This window comes from Onychostoma macrolepis, chromosome 07 (assembly GCF_012432095.1).
Source record: "Onychostoma macrolepis isolate SWU-2019 chromosome 07, ASM1243209v1, whole genome shotgun sequence".
NCBI classification, from domain to species: domain Eukaryota; kingdom Metazoa; phylum Chordata; class Actinopteri; order Cypriniformes; family Cyprinidae; genus Onychostoma; species Onychostoma macrolepis.
The window spans coordinates 10,704,042-10,728,212 of record NC_081161.1 but is presented as its reverse complement, the minus strand read 5'-3'; the positions used below and the strand labels follow the sequence as shown (position 1 = coordinate 10,728,212).

At 36.6% G+C, this 24,171-nt stretch overlaps 2 protein-coding genes across 4 annotated transcripts in view; one reads left to right on the top strand and one right to left on the bottom strand.

Annotated features, from left to right (window-relative positions):
* The first annotated feature begins 444 nt into the window (after positions 1–444).
* On the top strand, positions 445–16,460 carry ctu2 (cytosolic thiouridylase subunit 2 homolog (S. pombe)). 2 transcript variants are annotated; one of them, XR_009272275.1, is made up of 15 exons: positions 445–692; positions 1,028–1,102; positions 1,191–1,269; positions 3,362–3,421; positions 4,131–4,191; positions 4,299–4,408; positions 4,633–4,886; positions 12,474–12,609; positions 12,691–12,822; positions 13,852–13,943; positions 14,052–14,148; positions 14,989–15,121; positions 15,220–15,286; positions 15,581–15,639; positions 16,264–16,344. XR_009272275.1 is itself a non-coding variant. In XM_058783499.1 (15 exons), the coding sequence occupies exons 1-15, from the start codon at positions 628–630 to the stop codon at positions 16,325–16,327; spliced, it is 1,488 nt and encodes a 495-aa protein (XP_058639482.1). In that variant the 5' UTR covers positions 445–627; the 3' UTR covers positions 16,328–16,460. The 2 variants fall into 2 exon arrangements, 1 of the variants encoding a protein (XP_058639482.1); XM_058783499.1 differs by having other exon boundaries at positions 14,052–14,152; positions 16,264–16,460.
* A 69-nt stretch (positions 16,461–16,529) lies between these two features.
* piezo1 (piezo-type mechanosensitive ion channel component 1) overlaps positions 16,530–24,171 on the bottom strand; it is a 100,839-nt gene continuing 93,197 nt past the window's right edge. For both annotated transcript variants that reach the window (XM_058783477.1, XM_058783478.1), the window contains 11 exons: positions 23,961–24,108; positions 23,504–23,718; positions 23,219–23,377; positions 22,977–23,124; positions 20,730–20,918; positions 20,548–20,640; positions 19,950–20,122; positions 19,733–19,855; positions 19,194–19,273; positions 18,564–18,750; positions 16,530–18,414 (listed from right to left, as the gene is read on the bottom strand). In XM_058783477.1, the coding sequence (XP_058639460.1) occupies positions 18,159–18,414; positions 18,564–18,750; positions 19,194–19,273; positions 19,733–19,855; positions 19,950–20,122; positions 20,548–20,640; positions 20,730–20,918; positions 22,977–23,124; positions 23,219–23,377; positions 23,504–23,718; positions 23,961–24,108 (1,771 nt within the window). In that variant the 3' untranslated portion in view covers positions 16,530–18,158. The remainder of the gene's footprint in view (positions 18,415–18,563; positions 18,751–19,193; positions 19,274–19,732; positions 19,856–19,949; positions 20,123–20,547; positions 20,641–20,729; positions 20,919–22,976; positions 23,125–23,218; positions 23,378–23,503; positions 23,719–23,960; positions 24,109–24,171) is intronic.

Below are 24,171 nucleotides of genomic sequence, written 5' to 3'. Positions count from 1 at the left end.
ACAAAATGATGGGAGTTGTAGTTTTTTACTGCGATCATTTACAGCGAGTGACTGTTCAATAGAACTACATTTCCCAGATATTGCATTCAAAACAATTCCATGGAGCATAGATAGATGGCGTCAACATGAATGTAGCGAATGTGACAAATACGTTGTCAATAAAAAAAATAAAAAATAAAAAAATAAAATAAAACAAGGAATGACTATTATTTTATATGATAAAAAAGTGATACAATTTCTGAACATTTCTTTTTGACTGAAAACGCTAACACTTTAATATACATTAAAGTCAGACGATGCAGAAAATAAACATAATACATTAAGAAAACAGATAACATTAAAACTTTAATGTCAGGCGATGTGAAAATGAAACATAAAAATAGCGTTAATGACACTGAAGTACTCAAACGACGCAAACATATGGGCGTGGTCACGGTACGTCATCAAAAGGGGTCAGGAAAATATAGTATTGTACACACACGTGAAAACAAGCGTAAGCCAATGTGTGTCAGTTAAACGATTCCCTTGAATAAGTATTGAGAGAATTGCACACTTCTAAACGGGCTGAAGAAGAGCATCGTATGGTTGGACCCGTTTTGTCTCTTAGTTTGTGAATTTGAAGCGGTTATGTGTCAAGTTGAAGAAGACTATAATGGTCTGGAGTGTAACCAGGAGAAGATACCTGTGCCGACGTAAGCTGCATTGAACAACCTCTGTGTGACAATAAATAATTAAGAAACTAATTAAGAATGGTTTTACAATATTTTGGGCATCTGTGGTAATGATTGGACCATTATATCATTGCGGATATGACTCCATAATTGTACCAACAACACAGTACTTTGTTGTAAACATAATATGCATAGTGTACCTTGGTGCAATGGCGGTACTTTGACACACGGCACATTTATGGCTCTTGCACATTAATATGGTACTAAAAGAATACTATAGCACTACAATGATTCATATTTTTTGTTGTTCTTATTGACAAATTGCTCAAACTTATTCATATGTGACACATGTTTAGGCTTAACAGGAAGTGTATGAAATGTAAGGAGGGAACTGCAGTGCTCATCATTCGGGTCAATGATGCTTTTTGCCAGTAGGTCATTAATTAATCTTCTCAACTTGTCACTTACACTTAATATATGATGCAGTCTTATCAAAAACTGTATCTGTCTGTTTACTAGGTCTTGCTTTAAGGAGTACTTCGTACACAAGTTTCGGGCCATGCTGGGAAAGAATCGTGTCATCTTTCCCCAGGAGAAGGTAAATGTATATATATTTTTAAAAAAGTAGTCTCTTGACCTCCTTAGTTTCAGTGGGTTCCACAGTAATGGAAAACAAGAAAATAGGGAATTATTAATAATTATATTGATTAGTTTTTTTTTCTAGTTATGTTCTGCTCCAAAATATTTTAACCCCAGGATTTTGTGAATGAATCAGTTCTTGGTTTACAAAATGGTCGAATGACTCATTAGCAAATCGTTGAATCAAGATGATTTTTAAAAATCTTAATCCAGTAATGACTGAAAAGGACATGGACAAATCAGTGACAATTTATTGGTCAAAGAGTGAGAAACCTGTAAATTGAATTGTTTTTCTTGACATTGTTATATTGTACCGAAAGTTTTAGATTGAATCTCCATGCCAGGAGTATTAAAATTGTAATTTTTTTTCTGGTGCCCAAAACTGTAATTACTAAAAGTTTCTAATAAGCCTGGGAGGAGACGACGTGATGATCATTAAGAATTAGCAGGGCTAATTGAATAATCTTCGTCAAACTTTGTCTGAACTGGACTTCATCCTGTATTTTGTCTAGCCAGCTCAAATTTAAAAAGTGTTATTTTACAATAATAGTAATAATTTTACAATAATTAAATTTATAAACTGTAGCAAACATTGCAAGAGCATGGAAATAATAAGTAATCTAAAATCTAAAAATATTAGAAAAATTACGTAAATGCTTATAATAAATGATATAAATGCTTGAATTAATAAAAAAAAAAAAAAACATAAAGAGCATAAAACACAATACATATGTGACCCTGGACCACAAAACCAGTCTTAGGTCGCTGGGGTATATTTGTAGCAATAGCCAAAAATACATTGTATGGGTCAGAATGATAGATTTTTCTTTTAGGCAAGGCAAGGCAAGTTTATTTATATAGCACATTTCATACACAATGGTAATTCTTTACATAAAAGGAAGTGAAATAGTCATTAATAATCACAACAATAAAAACAAAGTGATTTAAAAATTGATTTTAAAAGAATTTAAAACATTTAAGAATAGAAAGTGATTATACATAGTGCAATCAGTTCGGACGTAGCACAGTGCTCATTCAACAAATGCACAGCTAAACAGATGAGTTTTGAGTCTGGATTTAAATGTGGCTAATGTTTTAGCACATCTGATCTCTTCTGGAAGCTGGTTCCAACTGCGGGCGGCATAATAGCTAAAAGCAGACTCCCCTTGTTTTGTGTGAACCCTTGGTATTTCTAACTGACTCGATCCTAATGATCTGAGTGGTCTGTTAGGTTTATATTCAGTGAGCATATCTCCAGTGTATTTAGGTCCTAGGCCATTTAGAGATTTACAAACGAGTAAAAGTACTTTAAAATCAATCCTAAATGTAACTGGAAGCCAGTGTAAGGACCTAGGACTGGTGTGATATGCTCAGTTTTTCTGGTTCTAGTCAGAATCCTGGCAGCAGCGTTCTGGATGAGCTGCAGCTGTCTAATGGTCTTCTTTGGAAGGCCGGTGAGGAGACCATTACAATAATCCACCCTGCTGGTGATAAAGGCATGAACCAGTTTCTCCAAGTCTTGACTGGAAACAAAACATCTAATTCTTGCAATGTTTTTGAGATGATAGTATGCTGATTTAGTTACTGCTTTGAATGTAGCAACTTTTATGCCAAAAATCATTAGGATATTAAGTAAAGATCATGTTCCATGAAGATATTTTGTAAATTTCTTACCATAAATGTATCAAAACTTAATTTTTGATTAGTAATATGCATTGCTAAGAACTTCATTTGGACAACTTTAAAGGTGATTTTCTCAATATTTAGATTTTTTTGCACCCTCAGATTCCAGATTTTCAAATAGTTGTGTCTCAGCTAAATATTGTCCGATCCTAACATACATCAATGGAAAGCTTATCTATTCAGCTTTCGGAAGATGTATAAATCTCAATTTCGAAAAATTGACACTTAAGACTGGTTTTGTCGTCCAGGGTCACATATGGTTTCTCTCGATGCTACATTCCTTAGTTCCTTCAACATCTACACTGACTGCTCATCTCCTCAGTTTCAGTTGAACTTTCACTGACCTTCACACTAAATGCTCTTCTTAGGTTCTTCTTGCTGTTTCTGGTGGTGCAGCCTCTTGCTCGATGCTCTCACAAGTTCAAGAGGTAAATACACCATGTTGCTCTCTAGGCATTTTTATAGAACAAAATGGGCCATAGTGTGTGAGGAACATGTTTGCTGATTATTCAAAGTGGCCTGCCAGCTCTAACAGGCAATGTGAAACAAGTTACCATTTGAGGCTTGGTTCCAGCAGTCTTTATTTCTCTACTTTATTTTAGTTCATTTTTAGATCATCTAAACCAAAGGAGAACTGGACCCTCAACTGAGCTTTGTTTCTCCCAAGATTTATTATTATTATTTTTCTTTTTTTTTACACTACTATCTTCACGGTCATACACTAGTAGATGCACTACTGTCATATATTATCATGTCAGGTGAGAACAAAATTTTAACTGAATTGAGCTAGATAATGACACTAACTCTGTAACGTCAGCATTGTTATTGAAATTAATTTAGCTAAATAATGACACTGTTTCCTTATAGCTTATAGTTGAATTTATTTCATTATTGATGAACATTGCAACATTGACACTGTTATTGAACTGAACTGAATTAACAATGAATTTACTTAAGCTGAATAATGACCCTGTTGTCTTCCGTAGAGCTGCTTTGTAGCTGAAATTGAATTTGTTTCATAATTGATGAAATTAACACAGTTATTTTCCTGTTAATTACTGTGAAGCTGCTTTGATACAATCTGTGTTGTTTAAAGCGCGGTATGAATAAATGTGACTTTCTGCTTTCTTTTTTCAGGGGCTGAGTCGGGAGGCTCCCAAAAAGTTCAGATTTGTGCCTGGAATCATATACATTGACGGTAAATCTCTTTGAATCGGACAAATCGGACATTATTCCTGTTTCTGAAATTGATGCTTTAGCATCGATCGTTTGGTGACATTTGAAGTTGTGCATGGCATTTATTAGATGGCGGAGCTTGTGGCCGGAGTACAGAGGAGCGGCAGAGGTCTAATGCTCAGCTGAAGAGCATCTTCACAGAGACTGGCTTCCCTTACTTTATAGTTCCTCTAGAGCAGGTAAACTGACCCAATACATTAACAGACAAATTTTCTTTCCTCTGTGTACTAATTAAAATCAAATAATCAATCATAACATGATTAGTCCACATCTTAAATGACATGAATCACTTGAATCACAGCTGCAGTACTTTCATGGCATCACTTTGACTGTTTGATGGGTTTGTTTGCAACTCCATAGAGACTCTGACTGGTGGAATGCTTTGTTCTTGACTGTGTTTTAGGTTTTCAGTCTGCCTACCTCTGTACTGGTGCCTGGCACGTCTGATCCAGACCCATCCAATCCCAGCTATAAACAAGCCGTGGATCAGTATGTCAAAGAGAAACAGACACTCACACAAGAGAATGTAGTCAGTGCTGTGGCTCAGCTCAGTATAGAGGACTCTGCATATTCTCCCGAACACAAGCTGGCATTCGAGAGGCTGTTGTCATCACTGAAGACGCTCACAGCCAAAGAGGATATGTTACAGACCTTAAGGTGAGTTTCCAGCAAACATTTATTTGAGTGAGGCAGTTATCTATCAAACTCTTTGTTAATCTGATTTATTTTATAAATTGTTTGTTCAGAAAGCTAATCTCACTGAATCATTTCTGAGTCCCTGTACAACATTTGACTTCTTTATGTATAAATAAATATTTTTATACAAAGTAACTATGCTTTGCATTTGGTTAATGGTCTTTACTAGTTGTATTAAGTGTAGAGGTCGACCGATTCATCGGTCTTACCGATTAATCGGCACCGATAGTTGATTGCCACAACTATCGGTTATCGGCAAAAATCCATGCCGATAGTTTTCCGGTTTGCAACCGTTGCCGGAGTGGCTGAGAAGGGTCTGCTGGCATTATACAGTACGAGAGCGGCCTCTAGAGGTGGAAATCACTGACAGCACGTGTTGTTTATTTTGACACGTGACACTGCGCGCTGCACAGAGCGGGAAACTCGCATTTAAATACAGCTGACAGAAAATCCTGCCACGGAACAGAGTGCCATTCACATAGTTTTCTATTAAATGACATTATATTTGTCCCAGATCGTTGTGAATGTATAATGACTTCACCCTAGGCTATAAATTATGTATTGTGCATTTTTCAGCAAAACGTTTGTCTTTCTTTGGCTCTAATAAAGTCTGTATGCTTCATATAGAGCTGTAATACAGATCGCGCTTTCTCTTTCCGCTTGCTCTGTTTTTTTAAACACCGAACTTCAAACTCATTTATGCCACATTGTTCATTCTTGAAGCAAACTTATGTCCGTTTGGTGATTTAAAGGGGTGGTTTACTGCTTTTTTTCTTTGCTTGTTTGTGTTTATGGGGTGCAATATAACATGTCTTCGTGTTTCGTTTGTTAAAAAACGCCTTATTTTTCATATATTTCACCTTTATTGTAAGCCGCTTTCTCCTCTGTCATTTGAACGACCGGTTGACTTCCTGATTCTCTGAAACCACTCCCTCAGAAACAGGCGATGGGCTCAGATTGGTTAGTTGGGCCGGTGTGTTGTGATTGGCTAACCTGCGTACTGCACATTGTCCGGAAACTTCACGCCCATTACCTTCACGGGCGACAGTTGCATGTGCTGCGGTCAAATGTAAATAATATTGTCAATATTGCCGTATCAGTTTGAGCCAGAATCAGACCCAGAAAGCGGTAATGAAGAGAGTCAAGCAGAACTTCCGCAAGCACGGCTCTTACAAACGTTTCTGACTGATAAGTTTGCTGTTGTGATTACATATAATTTTTTGAAGTTTGTACACGTTTGTCATAGACACACTAAATAGCATTTAACTAACTGGCTACTAAAGCCAGCGTTGGCGTTTATTTACGTCCTTGATAAAACTAAAACATTATGTCTGAAATTATACATGCAAATACATTTAAAATTATGAAATCTTACTTACAGGTTGTGGCCCAACAACTGCTTCCTCTGGTTTTAAAGTTGTAACTGCTCCATGTTTTAGTAATAGTTTCTGTGTGAATCCCGCATTGAACTCGTGTAGATTCTGGAAGCTGTCTTCCGTAAAATGCGCAGCACAGAGAGCTAAATTAGGATTGTAATTGTCAGGAACATAATCAAACATCAATTTTAACCATTGTTGACGAACTACAGCATCCGTAGGAAGCCCGAACACAGAAGACCTGACAGCTGGGTGAAAATAACAGCGTTTCGACGGCATGGCTACAACTCTCCACTATAACTCTTCCTCTTCGACACAGCCGCAGAACATGGCCTTGCCCCCTTTTTTGCATGTTCCGGAGGGAGGGGTTGATGCAAATTTATGGGTTTTTTACGTATGCAACCCGGGAAGTATCTCGTTGTAGTCCCATATGAGTCGCTTTTGTAGGCATTAAACTTCCTGATTTTTAAAAGTCCGCTTACGTTGAACTTTCAGCGCAGCAACTTTGCAGATACTGTTCATGCACCAACAGCAACATTACACACTATTTAAAATGAAAAAAGTGAAATCGCAGTAAACCACCCCTTTAAATAAATTGTTTTAGACCGCCACTTGATTTGAACGCAAAGCGTCTGGTGTGTGTGTGTGTGTGTGTGTGTGTGTGTGTGTGTGTGAGATACCTCTGAGTTCTCCTAGACGCAGCGCTGCGCTTTTGTGACTAACTTTTCTTTTTTTTTTTTTGATTAGATAATTATCAAGTGTTAAAAAATAAAAGCAAATAAAGTGTGTGAGTACACATACAATATCCATATGTATGTAATTTTAATTCTATGGCCTTGTGTAGATATTTAAAGATGGCCATCTTTAAGCATGGCTGTTGAAATTAAATGGTAATACTTAACAATAAGGGTCCATTTGTAATGAAAACTGTAGAAGTATTGTTCCTTGTTAGAGTTTGTTCATTTCAACATTCACTATTAGCTACTAATAGGCTACATTTTTTAAATTTTAAAGTTTCTTCTTTTAACATTAGCAAACTATGAAATAACTTTAATGATCAATATAGTAAATATTAATATTTTTATTCATTTACAAAGTATGGTTCAGTACTGTTGCTGCTTTTTTTTTTTTTTTTTATAGTAAAGCACTAACTCTCTTTCAGTATCTATTTTGAAAACTATCGGTTGATTAATCGGTATCGGCCAGTGTGGTCCAACCTAGCTATCGGTATCGGTAAAATCCACTATCGGTCGACCTCTAGTTAAGTGTAAGTAAATGTATTTGTTCAACTTGCTTTTGCACTAATAGAGATCCTTCTTGATTTTGAGCCTCTTAAAGCTACTTTAAATTATGAGTAGCCTTGCCGTTTCAGAGTTGCTAGCCCAATGTTGCAACAGAAATGAAAATGCATTACAAAATGATGATGCACAGTTGCAATGTGATAAAGTTCTAGCGATTAAACAGTTTTCCACACCAGACACGTCACTGAGCCAATCAGAGACTGTATTGGCAGGCAGTGTTATACTTGTTTGTTCACATAGAATCCTTGAAGTTATTTTCGAGATCTAAGAAAAATTACTCCCCATGCAACAATTATTTTTCTCTTACATGTCTGTTGTTTTACTCTGCACTCTTTTTCTTCTCATACCGGTAATATAATAATTGGGTAAGAATTGAGTATAGGGACCAATTCTCACTATTAACTAGTTATAGCTTAGTTATAGCTTATTAGCATGCCTGTTATTAACATTGGCTGTTTATTATTAGTACTTATAAAGCACATATTCTGCATGACCATATTCTACATCCCTTATCCCACCCAATACCTAAATTTAACTATAAATTAACTATAAATAAGCAGCAAATTAGTTTGAGGCAAAAGTCGTAGTTAATGGTTTCATAATCATCATCATCAAGAGTGAGAATTGGACCTTAAAATAAAGTGTGACCAATCATTTCAACCTGCATCAGTATTTTTCTGTCCATGGAGTTATTAATTTGGCAGGGAATCATTTTCATCCAGTCATTATCGCGAAATAAAACCAATTTGTATTTTACATTTACATTTTGTGATGATGACTGGCTGACTACATTATCCCTTGCTTAAGTGTAGCTAACTTCTCAAATTTTTTACTTGATTATAGTTTAACTACTTTAAATTGTGAGTAAATTGACAGGCAACAACTTCTTTAACCCTTTGATGCACAAGCTATGAAAACCCCTTCTAATGCACAACATGGCTCTAAAATGACCCGCATTCATTTCCTATGGTATTTCATACTTCGCTGGGTATTTTTTTTTTATCTTTTGAAATCAGTTTATTTCTGCATTTAATATTCTCTGATCTGTAAATTCCATGACCCATGAATATTCAAAATATCTTTTTACAATGACCACAAATTAATATTTATTTTTTCCTAGGTTTTGTGTTACTACATCAAGTTTACACACATGGGTCAAAAATGACCCATCTATGCAAGCATGATAAAACAAAAGAATAAAGACATTTTGTTAAAATAATTATTTTAGCAGTTGTTAGACCAACACATTTAACACTTGAAATATGTTTATTTGCCACTTAGTTACACATAACATACATGTATCACTGATAACCGATAACACTAAAATTGAACTGTCTGTAGTGCAACTGTAGTGAATATGACCAAATAGATGAAAATAAAACTAACAAAATAAAATCAAAAAGGTACAGTGCCATCTCAAATTGCCATCTCAGTGCTTGCATGCCTCACAAATGACAACCACAGGTTTGTGCTCCTTGCAAACAGGCTTGACACTGAACACCAGCTGACTTGTCTGTCTTTGGCAGCTGGGCAGATCCTGCACCTCATCCTCTTGATTGACCCTTCTGTCTGATGTATACCTGTGGGCCAGGTGGTGGCTGTGTTTTGTTTTTTATCCCACATCTTCCCATTGCCTCTGTAATATGGTTTTGAAGGAGGGGTGTACCCTCCAAGCACCTCTTCATATGTGGCACGACAAGCTCTTTGACCAGCTCCTTGATGAATAGCTGTCATGCATTGGTCACACCACCCATGTAATCAGGGTGTTGAACAGAGAAGGTGGTGTTGGCCAGGGGTGGCCAACGTCGGTCCTGAAAAGCCACAGTCCTGCAGTGTTTTGCTCCAACCTTGATTAAAAACTCACCAGCCTGTAGCTTTCTAGTAACCCTTAGACACTGATTAGCTTGTTCAGGTGTGTTTGATTAGGGTTGGAGCTGAACTCTGCAGGACTGTGGCTCTTCTGGGCCGACGTTGGCTGCCCCTGGTGCATGCAGTGATGGTGGTAACATCCAGCACATTGTACTACAGCACCATGGGCCACCTCCATGTTCTCCTACATGAGTAGGTGCAAACTATTTTCCTCTTCAGAGGACTCATCAGACAAGTCTTCAATGTCATCACAGAGTCTTCTTCATATAGGAGAGCTGGATTTACACCCACAACTCCAAATTGACCTTGTGGCACAGTCTAGGTCATCAGCATCAGATATTTTAGACACTGCACAGAACTAAGAATTGCCTGATCTTCCTCATCATGCAACATCTCTAAAAACATTTCAGCCGATAATCTAGAATGTCTGGGATCAGCCGTACTAACACTCTAGATAAAGAGTGCACAATAAGCAGTTGATCATGTATATACTGATTATATATTGTCGCTGTCAGACAGAAACCTTGTATGTCCAAAACCATTACTTTTCAGGAACACTGACAGACATAAAGGGGGACCAATAGCACTGATTTATGACAAAAAATTAAAAATTATGAAATGTGGAGATACGAGGTTTCTGCCTGACAGCAGTGATATATACTTATATATAATATCATATTATTTTGACTTTTATTTTGTTGACCTAGCTAACATTAGTTAGCTAAAATAGAGTATGTCAACAACAATCTAGTTAATAGTATTGGACATATTTCTCTTTCTCACTACACTGTAAAAAAAAAAAAAAGAAAAGTTGAGCCAACTTAAAATTCTAAAAAGAATCTCCCACAAAAATAAGTTGCTGAAGCTGGTTGCCTTAAAATTTTAAGTTGGCTCAACTTTACAGTGTAGTAATAGATTTCAAGGTCAATGTTCAAATATTATATCCAGTTATCTTCCACAGTATACTAAATATTTTCTGTGGTAATAAATGATAAAATAAGACTAAATGCATCAATTATACAAAAGCAGCCATGTTGAGTTGTGAAATGTGGGGCAGGTGAAAAGTTTTCTGCAGTAAATATGTTCCTACTTGCAAAAAGTAGCAAATATCAAAGGTTTCTATATGGGTCATTTTTGACCCATGTGTGTAAAATTGATGTGTAAATACAAAAACTGTGTTTGTTTATAAAGTAGGGAAGGAAAAATAAACAACATAATTTGTAGAGATTAAAAACAACATATTTAAAGACTATCTGGAATAATAAATGATGTTGAAACCCATGTTGTGCATCAAAGGGTTAAAAGTGTGTTTGAAGTGCCAAGCACAAGATGATTTATCGGCACTTTGTGTTTTACTTATTTATTTTTTTATATAATGACAATGGCTCAGCTGAGTCATTCCCCAAGCTTTTTGTGGTACTTTCCTGATGCTTTCATAATCTTTCTTTGCGTCATGCACCCCTTCACCCCTCCTGTCTCTGATCACTTTTGTGTGACATTAGACTGAATCATCACTGAAGAACTGGATTTTTGAAGTCTGTTTGAGTGTTGAGTCAGGCAATCAGTCTCTCTTAGAGCTTAAAGCATCACTGGATAGAACCATGAGTGATGAAGTGATTAGAGACATTTGCCTTCGCAATGAATATAACTCAGTACATTCTCTGAAGCTTTTTTTTATCGCCTATAACTAACAGTTCAGACCGTATTGGAGGGCATTGCTGTAATGTGTCCTTTTAACATTACGCTCTTCAACTGAAGTGATCTAGAAGATATGTGTCTGGCTTAGCCACTGTGTGTTGAGTATTCATTCCCAATGATTTTAGTGGAAGTTAAGCAGCTTTTTAAATAGTAATGATGTCTTTAGCGACTTTTTATTTAGACAATTTAGTCTATTTGGGCCATGCCAGTTGGTTAGTTTCCCTACCCTTTTTTTTTTTCTTTCTGTATGACAGCATTAAGAGCTATTAGAGACTTGTCTGCTTTAACCTTGTTAGACAAATATTAGTTTTAAAATGCAAAATCAACGTGTTTGCATCCTTAAATGTGTTAACTGAAGTCGTTATGTGGGATTTTACATTTTAGAACAAGGCTTTGCAATCTTTTTTGTCAGCCAAATCCTTTGGTCAAAAATACATATTTGAAATTACCCCCTGAGATTTTTAAATATTTGAATACTTTAACAACACATTCGCATGTTCACTAATCTGTAATGTTGGTTATTGGTTATAAAGTTAAAGAAACAAAGTATTCCATCTTTTTTAAGTTTTATTTTGATTGAATAAATAATTTTAATTATTTAAAATAAATAAATTTTCATTTTAAATTTTGTGTTTTCATCAATTTTTACCTTCTCACGAACCCCCTGTATTTCTTTTGCGAACCCCAGTTTGGGGACACCTTGTTTTAGAATATTTTCCCATAAAATACGGAAGAAGATGGTCAGTTATATGGTTTGGTGGTCATCAGCGTTATTTTAGTATCATTAATATACTGTTATAGTTTTGTTAATATTTTGAATTTGTTTTATTTGTACATTTTCTGTTTTAATTTTAGTCAAAAGTTTTAGTGATTGATGTGTACTTTCAGTATTTTAAAAATATCTATATAGATTTAATTTTTAGTTATACAATTTTTTTTTTTTTTACAAAATTAAAAAAAAAAATGATTTTGTCACTATGCTTTTAATCCAGTTAGTACTTCAGTTAGTACTTTTAGTACTTTAATTTAATCTAAACAAAATGAGAAAATGTGCCTTGGCAACTAAGTTTTTTGATATTTTATGTTTCAGTTAATGTTTATTAAGTAATAAAAATAGTTTTAGTTTAGATAATTTAACACTTTGTTTTAGCTTTAGTTAACTATATTAACACTACAGAAAATTGATGACTGCAGAATGCATTATTGACCTCAAACGCATTGAAGTATCTCTAAACCAATCATAATCAAGAATTCAGCAATGCCCTGCTATAAAGATTTAAGTTCGGAAATGTTTATTTGTACAGGCAGCACCTGATTCTGCACGTTGCCCGTGAGAACGGCTACTCGAAGGTCATGATGGGGGATAGCTGCTCACGATTGGCCGTCAAACTGCTCAGTAATATCGCTCTGGGTCGCGGAGCAGCACTGGCTTCAGATACGGTGAGTAAAGTTTGTTCTATGCTGTCATACGATTAAATCAAGCCCAAATGTTTCTTATATCAACATGAAGCTGTTTTGTAGGGTTTCTCTGATCCTCGGTATGGGGATGTGGTGATAGTGCGGCCCATGAGGGACTATTCATCCAAAGAGATCGCCTTCTACAGCAGGATGTTTAATGTGCCCTCAGTTTTTATCTCAGGACTGGATACCAAGGTGAGAGTCTGTCATCAGGAAAAGAATAATGTTCCTGCATCACTGTCATTTCAACATCATTACGCCTTCAGTCATGTATATCTCTCATGCTGCTTCAAATGCTGAGTCGAACCTTAGTTGAGGACACGTGATAATTCATCATAGCCTGTGTTTACTATTGTTTTTGTCATCATGTCAAGTTGAGCTCAAAAATAGCTCATTCTCATGACAGTTATACAGTAATGAAAAACATCTTGACACAATGAGAGTTTGAATAAGTATTAAGTAGTATTAGAGTAGTGATTAAGTAAGCACTGAGTGAGTAAATAGTCTCTTTTTCTTTATATAAAATATATTTTCTTTTGACTTTTTTAAATTTTATTTCTGGTAATTGGTTTGGATTGGTTCACCTTCTGCTTCCTCAGAAAACATATTTGAGGATATGTATGCTTATTTATTTTTTTATTTTTTTGACTATGGTACCACAGACCTCCTCCTCATTTCCCATGTGGCCCGTCCTACTTAACGTTCAAGCAAGTCAGCAAGTGTGCTAGAGCGCTTTAGATGGGTTCCCCCAGTAGGCTTTTAATGTCTTTTAAGTTGTGTCCTGTACTGACGTGAGCATACACTGTAGTCAAGTCTGAGTCACTGTGCAATATTTAAAAAAAACTTATTCTAACAACTGCACATCAGTGTTTGTCAGTGATAGGTTGTCCAGAAAATTCTGGAAATGTGTGTAGACTTTTGCTTAATCTGATTGCCATTTCAAGAAAGTGCTTGCAGCTTTTGTGCCATTCATATATTAGATGACAGAGACTAAGACATCTAAGCATCTAAGACAGAGACTAACTAAAAACCCACATAACTGATTGAATAATTCCAGTGACATAGTGTGATAGCGGTCTTAGATATTATAACAGCCATTGCCATCGCAAATTCAGTTCTTCTAAGTAGACTTGAAACTTTGTTACCTGAAACAACAGATCTGATTTGGGACTTGACTTGACTTTGATATCGGCGGTTTAACGGTAAACTCCCCTTTCATTTCAGACCCACGATAAAGCCAGCATCCAGCGACTGACGGAGAGTTTTGTCACCAACCTACAGTCTGACTTCCCCTCCACTGTTAGCACTATCTACAGGTAATTGATCTGAAAACAATGGCTCTGACCCTGAATTCAGTTGGTGTCCTCTGATAATTGCATTTAAATAGATGGCTTGTCTGACTTGACTTAATGCTTTCTCTCCAGAACTAGTGAGAAACTTCATACAGTAATGCCCCCTCAAAGTCAAACCGCTGAACCTGCCTCCAAGTGCCTGCTGTGTCTCTGTGCTCTCGACATTAAAGTAGGTAGGTTATACACCTAAGGTCATGTTTATTTCACACGTTGACATGGTCCTCAATTGCTAACTCAGAGTTTGAGTTTCAGTTGAGATTGACCGATAATCGTTTTTACCATTTTATTCTTTTCCCAATATTTAAGCATTTTTCCGTAATCTGATATCGGTTTTGTTATATTGCATCCAAGGATAAATGGATTGCACAAACTTTCAGAGTCACATAGTGGAAATCAAATCTATCAAAGAAAGTGCAGTGAACCCATGGAGTCACATAGTGGAAGTCAATTCCATCAAAATCTCAAACACTTAACATTAATGAAATAAAAGTGCCTTGGATGAGTGCATGTTGGAAATAATTGAATTCTCTCACTTGCTTATAATCATTTGTCTCATAAAGCTCCCGTTTTACATCATTTACTTACATACAAGCTCTGTGGAAATAAATGCATTAGTGCGGATTGCACTACAGAGTATGAGTTTTAGTGCATTGTCAGGCAAAAGTAAGAGCATTGATGAGATGTGGGTGTCATTTGCTGCCAGATAGGCTGCAGGCATGCTTCTACTGACTGTGAAAGACTAAAAATAGTGCTGTCAGCAGTTATTTCATAATTTCAATCAACAAAAGCATAACAATTCTAGTCACATTCCATTCAATATGTTCTTAATGTATTGTGTAATTATTCCAGTGAACCAGTTGCCTTTACTCCTACCATTTTAAAGTCTAGTGTAAAAAAGCTACCATGTTCCAAAAACCAGCTTGACCACTATAACCTGTCTTTCTAGTAGGATTATGAGTTTTGAATAATTATTAATCAGCAAGCTTTTATTTATTTATTTTTTTTGCAGGTAAAGCTTCTGCCTTCCATGCTACTTTGGTATCTGAGCAGCTGTCCCAGATCAAACTTCCGGACACGTCTGCAGAGCGGTGCTGCACAGAGGGTCAGGGTTGTGGACCTGGAGGCTGCTGTTCCTCAAACAGGTGAGGTTTGGCCTCCAAGCTCAGTCAGTAGTTAGAATGCATTCGATGCTATAAGCTTTAATTTGCCTCTTTTTACATTTTTCTGAATTGTAATTCAGGTTGCCTTCACATCAGGACTTGAAGACACTCTTGTGTTACAGCTGTAGACTCACTATCAAGGACATGGTGAGTTTGAGAAAAGCTCAGCACTCATGGGTCCAATAATTATGTGTATTGCACTCATCAAATTCATTTTATTTTTCAATTTTATTTTTATAATTACTGTAATATTCAAATTTGAAATATTATATAAATTTAGAGACTACATGGAATATTTGTTCTTCAAAAATGTGACTATTTACACAAACATTCATATACATTCTGAATCAACATCATTTTAGGGAAATAATTGTCAACTGTCCACTAATAAATATATGTATCAGTAATGTCAATAATATATGAGCTTACTCTCTCCTACAGGTAGCAACAGACGCTCTTCCACCTTACATCATAACAGAGGCAGAAAAACGACAGAAAAGGTGGGAAATGCTGCTCCATAACCTAAATAAATGCCATCATTTACTCACCCTTTCCAAACCAGAATGATTTTCCAGAATATCTGGATGCTCTTTTCCATACACTAAATGCAAATGAGGATTTGGGACTGTCAAGTTTCAAAAAGAAGAAATAAAGCACCATAAAAGTGACTTTTGAAGCCGTATACAATATGTGAAAATCTTTCGTATTGCGATCAGAGATTTTAGAGCTGCCTGCAGTAGAGAAATACCACTACTGGATGAGAATACAAACACTTATTAAACTGAATTTAGCTAAATAATGATCGTCTTCTGTAGAACTGCGAATTGAACTTGTTTCATAATTGATGAACTTTGAAACATTGACACTGTTGTTGAATTAAACTCAATCAATGTTGAACTGAACAATGACACTTTTCTTCTGTAGAGCTGCTTTACAGCTGAAATTGAAGTTGTATCATAATTGAAATAATTGTTGTCCTGTTTATCACCGTGAAGCTATTTTGAAACAACCTGTATGAATTGCGATTTTAATAAATTTGACTCGAAAAAGACTTGCTTTAACTTCTGCTAAATATCACTGGTACCTGTTCTGTATATATGAGACTTACCCGTTTCTTTCCACAGATCTCGAATGAAGATGGAAATCAGCGAGTACCTTTTGGAGGACGAGGAGGAAGATGGAGACTAGCAGATATTTGGATTAAAAGCTTTCTCTATAGGACTGTATCTAGGGTTAGCCTTGCTAATGCATGGTTTCACCCTATTCAAAACCAAATCAGAAAAGTATTTCATTTGCAAGTCAATAAAAAGTCATTTGTGAATACGCCTGCTGAAATTTAAATCAACATAACCTTGTCAACATTTAGTAATAATTCAGACATAACACAATCATTAATACAGTAATTTATTTGTGCAGAAGGGCAACATTCTTGATTTCTTAATTTAGCAAACTGCTACACAGCAAGGAATTTTTACAGGCTCACATTTGATTTCTGAAGAAGAAAATAAAAGCAAAGAGTACTTGTTCGTGCCCTTTGCATAACCATACAGTGGACGTAATTATTCCAGCCCTTACAGATGAAATTTGGCACACTCATTACACAATGTGTGCACTTAAGACATATACAATTACACAATGTCCTAACAACCCTAATTGCTAAGCACAGCATTCCAGCACTTAGCGAATGGAAGTGTGGCGCTTTCCATTCAAAACAACAATGTAGCTGTCAGATTCAAATTACTTGATTGTCTTTTTTTATGGAGGAAAAATGACTTCAAGTGTTTGATCAGAAATTGTAAAACCAGAAACAAAATACTAAATGGCTCTCATCCTATGATACTTTGGCTTGTAAACACTTTTGCTGTAGTAACAGAACAAAAACAAAGTTAAAATGAGTGAAAATCTCACAAAGCCCTCAAAACCATGTCTGGGTTATATTTTACCCCAAAGTCACAAGCACTAGTAAGAAAATTAAGCCTACTTATGTGATCATTAAAATTGATTATTAATTAATTATTTTTTGCCTGACAATTTCCATGCTAATTAAGTACTCAAAATATTTCAGTTGTAGAATATTTATACATTATATCACGATGAGTATTAGGTGGGCTCGATTTTTATAATTTCAGTATATTACTGTATTATAGTAATAAGAAAAAATCCAGATATATTATAGAAATCAGTCAACCGTCTTAAAATCTGCAAAACTGCAATAGTGCCAAGACTTCCTATACACACAAATCTTAAAGGAAAAGTGCACTAAAAAAATATTCTATCATGATTTAATCAGCCTTATGTTGTTCCAAACCTTTTTTTTTTTTTTTTCTCCATCTACTGAACATCTACAGTGGTACCCACTGACAATTGATTGTATTTTTTTTTCCCTCTCCATACTATGGAAGTCAGTGGGGACCAGCAACTGTTTGGTAACACACATTTATAAAATACCTTTTTGTTCAACAGAAGAAAGAGACTTAGACAGTTTTGGAACAACTTGAAGGTGAGTAAATGATGACAGAATTTCATTTTTGAGTGAATAGTCCTAAAATATAATTTTGGGATAAAGTATAACCCAGACATGGTTTTGCAAGATTCACACTATTAGTGTTTGGATTTGCACTTTGAAGGTCCTACCATTCTGCGCCCACTGGTCACTAGGACACTGGGTTAGCGTCTTCAGGTCCTTACGGCTAGCGTCTGAATCACTAACATTGACTCGCTCTGAGAGAGGCTGATTTTCAAGCTTGCTGACAAAACTAAACAAAGTTCAGGCAGAAGAACACACAGAGGCTTAACCTGATCCCCGTTATCCAACCTCTGAGTACAAAGAAGCCAACAACGTCCGTAGCATTGGAGAAATGGCTATGGACTCATTGTTCATAAGACATTGAATCAACCAACTTATACAATGTCACAAGAGCAGTAAAGCTCCATTGGTTCCAACTGGCCTCGAGGCCGAAGCGGACATCATGATGCAGAACGTCCAACCATGTGATGCTGCACCAGCTACAAAACAGTTTCAGTCTTCGTTCTTCTCTCTAGTCCACTTGATCATGGTCTCTGGAGAGCGATAGAGGAAGATGAGTTTGGAGTAAAGCTCTTCCTCCAGCTCCAGTTCTCCAGTTTCCCGCACCAGGAAAATGTCCATGCATAGTTTGAGGATGCGGTCCACACATGGCAGTTCTTCAAACATGATGGAGTGAGAGATCTCACTGAAAAAGCCTCGCACAAACTTGCCAATGACTAGAACCACCGACACGTAAAGACCCATGATCCTGGAGGAGGAGGAGAGACGTATTTAGAGGAATATTCTGGAACATGTAACACTGACACGATCAAGAAATCAAATGTTTTCCAATCGAGTTGACAGCAAATACAGTAAAAGCCTGCACTACATCTCATGAAAGGAATGAATGCTGTGTACCCATATCCTGCTAGAAAGCCCAAACTTGGAGGGCTAACTTTGTCGTTAAAGATGACCATAGGTAGGACGCCACAGGACTTCCTGCAGTCCGCAATGCTGATGTCCCACCACTCTTGAGCTCCAGTGGTATTCACAGAGGCTTCTCTCATCAGTGACAAAGTCACATCTTGATATCCCTCCTCATCACCTGCCAGGACAAAATAAGTTTTATATATTATATGTAGTGTGTGTATATATATATATATATATATATATATATATATATATATATATATATATATATATATATATATATATATATAATGTATATGTGTATATAACTGTAAATACTACAAAAATATTTTTAAAGAAATTTTCCATGTTGATTCCACCCTGTTATGCCACATTCTGCCATTAATCAATTTATCTATCCATCAATCATAAAATTTATATGATAGACCGAGGAATATTTGGATATTTAACTTTTGATGTACATTTGAAGTTGGATGTAAATATGACGTTACACAACGGTATAAATTAATGTTCAGTATGTCTCAAACGGTGGAAATCCCTCACAAATCATTAGGGAAATTCACTGGGAATGTGTTGTGCCTGACTAAAACACTAAAAATATGTTTGAATGCTTTTTACCTTCATACAGCTGGCTAACTGGTTTTGCTTCAGCTCCAGTAGGTGCTCTGATGTAGTTAGGAAACATATGCAGCACGTGTCTACAAGAGAATTACAGAAATGATCACAATCAGAGTGAGTCCAAAAACAAGGCCGTAAGCATGTCTTGAACACTGGGGGATTAAGAAATAGAATGGTGAACTATGCACTTTTATTTGTAGGTCCAATATGATGAAAATACAAATCGCTACTCGTCTTCTCATATTCGGTTAGCAATTACTTGAGTATAGTTATCTTATAGTTACTTATAGTTATCTTTTTAGTTATTTTTGGTGTGAATAGGCCTTAACAATTGGGTTTAGTGTTTGTGCCTATAATTTTATAATGAACTACAACCAAGATAATGTAAGTGATGAAAATGAACTGAGTGAGCGTGATCTATCATCACTTGTCACCTCACTATTTTTTTTGTCTCTAAAAAAAAAAAAAAAAAAAAATTAACATGAGATGTGTATCTAGGATGACAAAGATTTTTTCCCCCATGTAGTCACAAAACTTACACCGGATCCTTCCGGTTGCCCAAAAGCAGCGAGGCCAGGTCCGCTCTGACTGGGTTCTTCGGTGATAAACTGATGGAGTGCTTGTCAAAAGTATGTTCCACTGTCCCACCTTTACCCAGGTCCCTTTCAGACACAAACACATTATGAGTGTGAGGTGCTGTACTCCCAACAGAAGCAAGTTTAATTCAAAACCACTGTCCTTCTCCATCAAACTGACCTTTGGAAGTTCCAATCCAGACGGAGAGTCATGTCGCCTGTGCTGCCAAGCAGTTCCTTTATTAGCTCCCGTCTGCTCGGTGGGCTGATCCGCCACACTGACCCTGAGCTGCCCTCAATGTTGGCTGTGACTATGTCTTCATAGCTGTACATGGTAATAAACTGCATGGCCACCTGTGGACACATTTCATTATTGGACACTAATGGAAAAGCCGACTGTTCTTTCTAGCACAGGTTGGTACGGATGTTGTCGTCTCTGTGACCAGCAAAACTTTTTGTTTTGTTCATCATGAAATTTTGCAAATGAACAGAGTTTATAAATTCTGAAGCCTAATTAAAATCGCCAGAAGTAAAACACTTAATAGACTATAAACCACAGTTGCACGACTTCAACGTAACCACCATTAAGCTTCTGACATCTCTTTCAGTTTCACTGAAAGTTTGAGTTTGGCCTACAAAAATACATAATCACTGTAGCACTCTATTCTTTAGTGAAATGAGTAAATACAGTGCAACATAAACAGCATTATATCAGTTATCTTGTCATTATCAGTATCAACTGTTATTAATGAGAGATATTACTGGTAATGTCTACTTACAGCATTTTTTCCAAACATATTGGCAAGTTGATTGTAGTCCTTCTCAGTGAAAGGCTGGATGGACTGCTGCTGCACACTCATTGTGAATAAAGGCTGCAGGAGGATACATGAGTCAAATCTCTCAAATTATCAAAGTGTTAAACACTGAAACACCGAAATGTTACAATGGTATTTCATTTTACCTCGTAACCACCCAGCCTGACTGTGACAGTAACATCAACGGGATGGTTAACCACACCCACTACAGATTTCACTAGTGAAATGAAGAGTAGTGGGAACCAAATGATGCAAATGAGGAACAGAATAATAATGCCGCCCATCCCATACTTGACAATCTTCTTTTTCTTTTGCCCTTTTGGTTGGGGATATTTCTGCAGAGAAAAAGTTTAAGCCAAAAAGTAAGATTAGGTACACATTAGAATCAAACGATGAAGATATAATTTCCATGAATAAAGTACAAAACCAAAAATAGTGCTCAACCTCAGGTAATCAAATAAAAAATTATACAGGTGCTGGTCATATAATTAGAATATCATCAAAAAGTTGATTTATTTCACTAATTCCATTCAAAAAGTGAAACTTGTATATTATATTCATTCATTACACACAGATTGATATATTTCAAATGTTTATTTCTTTTAATTTTGATGATTATAACTGACAACTAAGGAAAATCCCAAATTCAGTATCTCAGAAAATTAGAATATTTACATTTGAGTTTCAATTAATGACCATCCATACAGTATAAATTCCGGGTATCTCTTGTTCTTTGAAAGCACATTAATGGAGAAGACTGTTGACTTGGCAATGATCCAGAAGACGAAAACTGACACCCTCCACAAAGAGGGTAAGTCACAGAGGGTCATTACTGAAAGGTGTGGCTGTTTACAGAGTGCTGTATCAAAGCATATTAAGTGCAAAGTTGACTGGAAGGAAGAATTTAGGTAGGAAAAGGTGCACAAGCAACAGGGATGACCGCAAGCTTGAGAATACTGTCAAGCAAAGCTGATTCAAACACTTGGGAGAGCTTCACAAGGAGTGGACTGAAGCTGGAGTCAGTGCATCAAGAGTCACCACGCTCAGACGTCTTCAGGAAAAGGGCTACCAAGCCACTTCTGAACCAGAGACAACGTCAGAAGCATCTTACCTGGGCTGTGGAGAAAAAGAACTGGACTGTTGCTCAGTGGTCCAAAGTCCTCTTTTCAGATGAAAGTAAATTTTGCATTTCATTTAGAAATCAGGGTCCAAGAGTCTGGAGGAAGAGTGGAGAGGCACAGAATCCATGTTGCTTGAAGTCCAGTGTGAAGTTTCCACAGTCAGTGATGATTTGGGCTGCCATGTCATCTGCTGATGTTGGTCCACTGTGTTTTCTGAAGTCCACAGTCAACGCAGCCATCTACCTGGAAATTTTAGAGCACTTCATGCTTCCTTCTGCTGACAAGCTTTATGGAGATGGTGATTTCATTTTCCAGCAGGACTTGGCACCTGCCCACACTGCCAAAGGTACTAAAAGCTGGTTTAATGACCATAGTGTTACTGTGCTTGATTGGCCAGCAAACTCGCCTGACCTTAACCCCATAGAAAATCTATGGGGTATTGGGAAAAGGAAGATGCGATATGCCAGACCCAACAATGCAGAAGAGCTGAAGGCCACTATCAGAGCAACCTGGGCTCTCCTAACACCTGAGCAGTGCCACAGACTGATCGACTCCATGCCACGCCGCATTGCTGCAGTAATTCAGGCAAAAGGAGCCCCAACTATGTATTGAGTGCTGTACATGCTCATACGTTTCATGTTCATACTTTTCAGTTGGCCAAGATTTCTAAAAATCCTTTCTTTGTATTGGTCTTAAGTAATATTCTAATTTTCTGAGATACTGAATTTGGGATTTTCCTTAGTTGTCAGTTATAATCATCAAAATGAAAAGAAATAAACATTTGAAATATATCAGTCTGTGTGTAATGAATGAATATAATATACAAGTTTCACTTTTTGAATGGAATTAGTGAAATAAATGAACTTTTTGATGATATTCTAATTATATGACGAGGACCTGTATAAGTCATGAGATTTTCCATTTTTGCAACCCTGTTACCATGTGGGATATGTCAGAAATTTGGTTTAAAACCCTGAACTGTGCATTTCTTAAAAAAAAAACAATGGTTAAAAAAAAAGGTATTTCAAGTATTTGCAAATTTCTCTTAAAGAGTCCGATATTTAATGCTAGGTTAGTTTTTTGTATTATAATTTATTAAACATATCAGTCAACAGTAATGTGAGACAGATTTATATTCTATGTCTAGAAAGTGCTACAAATATGCACTGTTTATTTGGGATCATATGATACACCTGAATGACAAACGATGAACGAATCCAAAATTTGAGGTATAATCAAAAATGTTTTTGCATGCCAAAGAGGACCTGCTACCTTTTCTGTCTCCCGGCTGCACTTAATGATGAAGATATTAGCGTAGATGTCCTCCACACACATCCAGTTGGAGAGAGACAGTGTCGTATCTGTCCAAACCCAGTCCATCACTGCTCGAAGCTCAACTAAAAACGGAACCAGGCGGAACCTGAGGAAACAAATGAATTACATTTCAGAATAATCTAAAAAATTGTGCCTATTAGTAAATAAACTTCTGAAGAAGAATTAAGAAAAGTGCCTACCCTTGGAAAAGGAAGAGGTTGAGGTGATTGAATTTCTTTGTCAGGAAGTTTCCAAGGATTCGTGTAGGGTAGCCACAACGGATCTGATACGCTGACAAAGTGAAGTAGATGCACTTGAAAAAATACCAGAGCTGGGCCACTGAGTTATGATTGAACACCCTGTGAAAATAAACAAAATGATATACACTCCTTGAAAAATATCTCATTTGTCTTGTCTTGATCATCAAAGATCACCTGTGAACCTTCTCCGACACTCAAAATGCATCTGAACACAGCCTTCCTTACCTCTCAGTGACAGCAGGAAGGATGAAGAACATCCACAGGTGGATACCGAAAACCAGTATAACCTGGAAGATGAGCTTTCCCAAGATGCTCTTCCGCAAGTAAAGTGCACGGTCAATGATCATGGTGCTGAACTGAATGAGGAGCATGACTAGAAAGGCCTCAGGGACCTGGTCCTCAGACAGAGAGGAGGCTATATCTGCTGCCGCCGAGTGTTTCTGAGACAGAGCAAACATTTCACATTGGTTCTCAACTGGTCAACAAGTTTCCTAAATGTAGTATTATTATACATTTATCTTATTATTTGCATTTAGAGTTTTAACTGTTTTAACAGACTCAAACCAGCGGTTGAGAATTTTTCATTTAGAATTGGTTCCAAATCATTCTATTCCAAATGCAAATTCTGTAGGCATTCCTTTACAATTTTTATGACTAAGACTGTAAGGTTTTTTATACTCACTCCAAACGCCCAGAAACCGAACACGATGATGATAAAATCCACCACATCAGTAAGAAACATAAGAGCGTAGACATCAGTAGCTGCCCGATATTCTGCATGAAGGATGTTCTGGAAGAATCCACAGGTTGGCTTATAGACATTCTTCACTCTGCACGAATGAAAACACACCACAAGATAAAATGAACGGCAGTCAAACCCAAAATATCACATT

What these genes read in the sequence shown, in the direction of transcription:
- ctu2 (XM_058783499.1), top strand. Translation starts at nt 628, where the DNA reads ATGTGTCAAGTTGAAGAAGACTATAATGGTCTGGAGTGTAACCAGGAG. An exon ending in GTCAATGATGCTTTTTGCCA is followed by an intron (nt 1,103 to 1,190) that starts GTAGGTCATTAA and finishes TCTGTTTACTAG; the next exon opens with GTCTTGCTTTAAGGAGTACT. An exon ending in TCTCAGGACTGGATACCAAG is followed by an intron (nt 12,823 to 13,851) that starts GTGAGAGTCTGT and finishes CTTTCATTTCAG; the next exon opens with ACCCACGATAAAGCCAGCAT.